The sequence below is a fragment of the Crocuta crocuta genome, unplaced genomic scaffold (genome assembly GCF_008692635.1).
Source record: "Crocuta crocuta isolate KB4526 unplaced genomic scaffold, BGI_CrCroc_1.0 scaffold73, whole genome shotgun sequence".
Taxonomy (NCBI): Eukaryota; Metazoa; Chordata; class Mammalia; order Carnivora; family Hyaenidae; genus Crocuta; species Crocuta crocuta.
The window spans coordinates 997745-1003337 of record NW_027529443.1 but is presented as its reverse complement, the minus strand read 5'-3'; the positions used below and the strand labels follow the sequence as shown (position 1 = coordinate 1003337).

At 47.8% G+C, this 5593-nt stretch overlaps 1 protein-coding gene across 1 annotated transcript; it reads right to left on the bottom strand.

Moving 5' to 3' along the window:
- Nucleotides 1-4052: 4052 nt before the first annotated feature.
- LOC144228470 (zymogen granule membrane protein 16) lies at nucleotides 4053-5390 on the bottom strand. The gene is made up of 3 exons (XM_077760279.1): nucleotides 5336-5390; nucleotides 5026-5158; nucleotides 4053-4368 (listed from the first exon to the last, which is right to left on the bottom strand). Exons 1-3 carry the CDS (start codon nucleotides 5388-5390, stop codon nucleotides 4053-4055), a joined length of 504 nt encoding a protein of 167 aa, XP_077616405.1.
- Nucleotides 5391-5593: the final 203 nt, after the last annotated feature.

Below are 5593 nucleotides of genomic sequence, written 5' to 3'. Positions count from 1 at the left end.
AAGCTATGCTTAGGTGGACCAGTTGGTTAAGCATCTGACTTTTGCTCAGGTGTGACTCTTGGCAATTCACAAGTTCAAGACCCAAGTGGGCTCTATGCTGACATCTGGAGCCTGCTTCAGACTCTGTCTTCCTCTCTTTCTCTTCCTGTCCTCCACTCATGCTCGGTCTCTCTGTATCTCTGTCTCTGTCTGTCTGTCTGTCTGTCTCTCTCTCTCAAAAATAAAGCATTTAAATACATAAATAAAATAAAATCTTTTAAAAAAATCTATGTGTGTATATACATATATGTATACATATACACACATATATATGTATGTATAGACATACATACGTATGTCTCCTCCTGGTTTTTCTCTGGAAGAATGAATAATACAGCAGGTAACTTACGCAACCAAACAAGTCAAGGTAGGGTACTGATTCCCTCAAATTTTACTCCATACCCCCTCTCTCTACAAACTGATCTGTGTACCTTCACTCATCTCTATTTTCTTCTTTCTTAAAGTTTCCTGCCCCAACATCTACATAAAACATCCTTCCCCATCTCCTGTGAGACCTTGTTCCCTCAGTTACCTCCTCTTTCCTGAGCCCTCAGCCTCTTCCTCTCTCTGATTCCTTCTTCATTATATAAACATGCTCATGCGTCTCCTCTCCGGGGGGAAAGAAAAAGCCTCTCCTTCCTTACATCCTCCATAACCTTGACTAGCCTATTTTCTGCCTTTCTGGAGACAGATTCCTTGGCATAGTCAACTCTTGTTTCTCTCTATTCCCTCATTTCCCATTCATTCCTTAGCCAGCTGCAGCCTGGTTCCAGCTTCCCCTGATCCACCAGAGCTTTTTGGGGATCATCCATGACCTTGTGATTGCCAAAGCCAAAGAAAGTGAAGTCTGTCTTTTTCTTGATTAAGTGGCAGTAACTGTTCCATGAGATTTCTCTCTTGCCTCTGAGCGCATTACTCCATGTCTCCCTTACTCCCTGGCCCCTCCGGTCTCTATCTCTCTAACCAGTTCCTCTTTGTGGCATTCTCCAATCCTCTGACTGCAGCCTTCTTCTCATTTTATATGCCCATAGTTCTCCACGGTGACTTCCACATCCATCACTGGAACTCCATTGTCTCTGTGCTTATGACTCCTGAACCTAGGCCTTCTCTGAAACCGGGATCCAACCCCTTGTTGCTAAATACCCCCTTTGTTTAATGTTGGGTCTCCATCCAGATGTGCCACAGATACATCAAAATGCAGCAGGTCCTTGGGGCACCTGAGTGGCTCAGTCAGTGAAGGGTCCGACTCTTGATTTCGGCTCAGGTTTGTGAGATCGAATCTTGGGTAGAGCTCTGCACTGGTGGCACGGAGCCTGCTTGGGATTCTCTCTCTCTGCCTCTTCCCTGCTAGTGCTCTCTTTGGCTCTTTCTCTCTCTTTCTCCCTCTCAAAATAAAGAAGTATTTAATGAAATGCAATAGGTCTAAAAGCTAATTTCTCCTTCTGTAGTCCTCACCTTAGAGAGGGTCTCTCTCTTCCCAGTTGCCACATGTGGTAGTTCTTCTAGACTCCCCTCTTTCACTCACCTTCACGCGTTCATTTATCAAGTTCTTCTGAGTCTCCCCTCCCTCTCTTCTTTTCCTCACATTACTGCCTTTCTTCAGACGTCCATCATTTCTGATCTATACTAGTCTCTTAACTATCATCTCATCTTGCTTCACCTTCAATCCATTTTCCCCACTTATACCAGAAAAAAATGATTTTCTTATAAATCTTATCAATATCCTGGGCGAAATTTTGGTTCAGTGGCTTCCTGTAGCCCATAAAATAAAGTTTCAACAGTTTAGCATAACATTCATGGTCCCTGCCTTTCTATGAGGCTTCATCTTTACCCAGTTGAACTTTGCATTTTAACTGTGCAATTGTCGTTATTATATGTTTGTATTTCTGCATAGGCTGATGCCTGAGCCCTATACTGTGTCCCTATCACACATGCGCATGCGTACACACACACACACACACACACACACACACACACACCTTCCTTCACCAAGTCTTCCCTTCGACTAGAGGAAAAGAAACAAATCTTCAGTGGTCTTTGTATTCCCAAGTACCTAGTAGAGAGTGTTTGATAAACGTAGGGTAGCTCAATTTAGCAATTATAGAACTTTATGAGTAAAGAATAATTTTCTTTAAAGAAACTCTTTTAGAAAAGCCCAATATATAGACCACACAGAAGCCGGGATCCCATTACTACATCCTCTTCTGCTGCAGCTGCCTGTCCGGTGCCAACGCCTTCACCAGCTCAGGGTGGGACCCGCTGGTGAGAAGTCTGTCCTGAAGTTGACCAGGTATCTGATGTGTCAGGTTCACCCATACAAAAGAACAAAATCCTGACCCGTACTACAACGTAGATGAAATATGAAAACATGCTGAATGGGAGAAGCCAGACACAAAAGATCACATTATCGTATGATTCCATCTACATGAAATGTCTGGAATAGGGAAATCCAGAGAGACAGAAGTAGATGGGTAGTTATGAGGGGCTGGGAGAGAGGGGTGAGGAGTGACTTCTTAATGGGGATGGGATTTCTTTCTGAGCTGATGACAGTATTCCAGAATTAGCAGTGATGGTTGCACATTCTGTGAATGTCCTAAAAACCGCTGAAACGGCACACTTTAATAGGGTGGCTTTTGGGGCACTCGATGGCTCAGTTGGTTAAGTGGCTGACTGTGGATTTCAGCTCAGGTTATGATCTCATGGTTTGTGAGATTGAGCCCCGCTTTGGGCTCCTCACTGAGTGTGGAGCCTGCTTTGGATTCTCTCTCTCTCCTCTCTCTGCCCCTCTGGCACTCATGCTCTCTCTCAAATAAACTTAAATAAATAAATAAATAAATAAGTAAGTAAATTTTATGTGCTTTATATCACAAAAAAGTTAGTGACATAATATTCCATTCCATGGACTTGTCTGAGAGAAATAAAGGAATTACGCTAAAAACAATCTAGGCCTGGGTTTGTTTCTCTGTTAATATTTCTTTCTAAGATTACATGTACATAAGTGTTATCTTTGTCTAATCGGGAAAGAAATGTGACTCTGCAATTCCCCATGATGTGAGTGAATCTTTGGGGAGAGATGAGTGACTTCCCCCACTCCCAACCACCACCACCAAACGGCAAAAACCGAACAGCGTGGTAATTTTAGAACAGGGAACTAGAGTCCCAAGAATGATTTCCAAAGCGACTTAATATTGCTGTATCTATCCAGCCACTCTGTCGCTTCCCCTGAATGCCAACCAACCCCTGGCATTCGCGGAAGCCCGCCATGGAACTCTACTCCTCTTGGAACGCCCTTTTTTGAGGATGGTCTTGGCAGAGTAGAAGCTGTCGGGGAGGTGGTGGCTTCCTAGGGGGAAGAAGCCCAATTCTGAGCAAGCTGAGCTAAACAGGGAACGTCAGTGCTTATGGGCAAAGGTGGGGAGGAACGAGGCTGGGGTAACAGAGTTCTTGACACAAACTTAGGCCAAGCTTCGAGAGTCAGGTGGATTCTGGGAAAGCACAAAGGAAAATGGCCTGGGCCACCAAGAGACAGCAAGTGGGTTAATGTCAAGGGAGCCAGGTGCCAGCCTTTTGCCGGGGAGACACTATGTCAAGGGGAGACAAGGGCTAGAGAATGGGACATCTGGGGTTTGATGAATAAGCCACAGCCAGGCTTCACCCTCAGCCTTAGAACTCCAGTTGGGTAAACAGTCTCAGGAGCTATCCTTGAAAAAAAGAGCTGGTTCAGGACAGAATCTTATCTCCTCTTGATAAGCTGGGAAGAAAAGCCCAAGACTTTCACACCTCTCTCTCCCTCCCACTCTTTGTCAGAATGACGTCGACAGATAGCCAGAAAGGAGATTCATACAACCACAGCCAGGCAGGAGGCAGGTCCTAACAGCACACACCCACATACACACCAGCTTGAGCTATGTCGTTTTATTATTATTTATTTTACTGAACCCTGTAGATGGGGTTAGTGGTAAGGCGGTTCTGACATCCCGGCTGCAGTGCTCTGCCCAGGGAAAGGCTGTGGTTCAGCAACTGCTGCAGTCGCTGGGGTAGACGTCCCAGTGCAGGCCGATGGCATTGATGAGCGAGCCAGATCTGCCGCTGATGAATCGTAGCACGGTGTTGGGGTACAAGGGGACAGCATTGAAACTCGTGCCTGTGTCTTTCCCAAAAGGCAGGTACCGGCCCTTGTCAGTCACAAAGACCAGCTTCCTCAGGTAGTACTTGTACTTGCCAGACACCTGGATCACTGACTCCCCAGGGTGCAGGAAAATCTCCTCCAGGTCTCCCTGGCTGCCACCCACATAGTCGCTCCACACCTTGCCGTAGCGCACCTGGAGCCTAGGGGCAGGGCGAGGAGGGAGGGAAGACTGACACTGAGCAGGGTGACCAGAATTCAGGACCTCCTGGCCTACAAGCGGAGAGACCTGCAAACTGGAGCAGGGATGACAGGCCCCCCTGGCAGCCCCACGGTGTGTGCGGGAAGAGAGAGCCGAGCCCTTGAGATCATACTGGGAACTTCAAGTCGTTATCCCGACAGGCTCAGAGAGGAAAAGTAACTTAGCCGGAGCCCCCCTGACAGTGGTAAGGCATCAATTTGAAACCTAGGTTCCCGCTGTACCCCCAACCCCTACGTGAAGGAAGTAGATGGGCCTTTCTGGAAGGCTCTCCTGACAGAAGAGACTTTGCTGCCCCAGATTCAGAAGGATACACGTTCTGGGGAGAGGCGTCACCAAAGTTGGAGATTGCCCGAGGGGACTTACACCTCAGGTGGGGCCAAAGTAGCCAGCTCCAGGCGCCCAAGCGGCTGTGGTACATGATTCACCCCAGGCCATGCACACACTGGGGGCTGTAGTGCTGTGACCGCACTGGCCTCAGACCCCAGTCCCCTGATAGCTTTCACATACCAAGTTATCCCTGGGCTTGTTGATTGAAATAGATGTAACCTAAAGTAAGACCGGAGAAGATCCCCAAACAACAGAAACACAAGAATCTTACCCTACGATGTAGTATCTGTTGACCCGGATACGGATGGCAGTGATGGGCCCCTCCAGCTGGTAACCAGAATGGGAGAATCGCTGGCCTCCACCGCCTCCATACTCTCCATTGTAGGAGGAGGCCCTAGCCTGAACTGGAGGAGACAGTAGGCGTCAGAAGCTGAGATCTCAAGAGCTTGAGTTCCTCGTCACTGCTCCTATACCTCCCACACCTCAGTACCCACCACCCCAAGCCAGCCTCTGGAAGCCTTGGCCACCAGCAGTGCTGCCTTCCCGTGACGCTACTACTGGCCTCCTGGCGTGTCACTTACTGGCATTGGCAGAGGCTGATGCACAGAGAAGGGCAAGAAGAGTAATGGTCAACATTCTGGGGCTGGAGGGGAAAGAAAGGAGAACGTCAAGGTTTACCATCTTTCCTTTGGACTTCATTTCCCCAGGCATCCCTGGGTTAGACCTCCAGTTGAGACTCAGCCATCTTTGTCCCTCAACTCAGCCCTAACTGACCCAGTCTTGGGCTCAGAAACGATGGTCCCTAGTCTCTAGTCCTGCTTCTGGAAGACACTATCTTC

Excerpts from the sequence above, each read along its gene's own strand:
- LOC144228470 (XM_077760279.1), bottom strand. The coding sequence starts at position 5,390 with ATGTTGACCATTACTCTTCTTGCCCTTCTCTGTGCATCAGCCTCTGCC. Across the intron at positions 5,159-5,335 it reads ATCAGCCTCTGCCAATGCCA|TTCAGGCTAGGGCCTCCTCC; the intron begins GTAAGTGACACG and ends TGTCTCCTCCAG. Across the intron at positions 4,369-5,025 it reads AACAGATACTACATCGTAGG|GCTCCAGGTGCGCTACGGCA; the intron begins GTAAGATTCTTG and ends CCCTGCCCCTAG.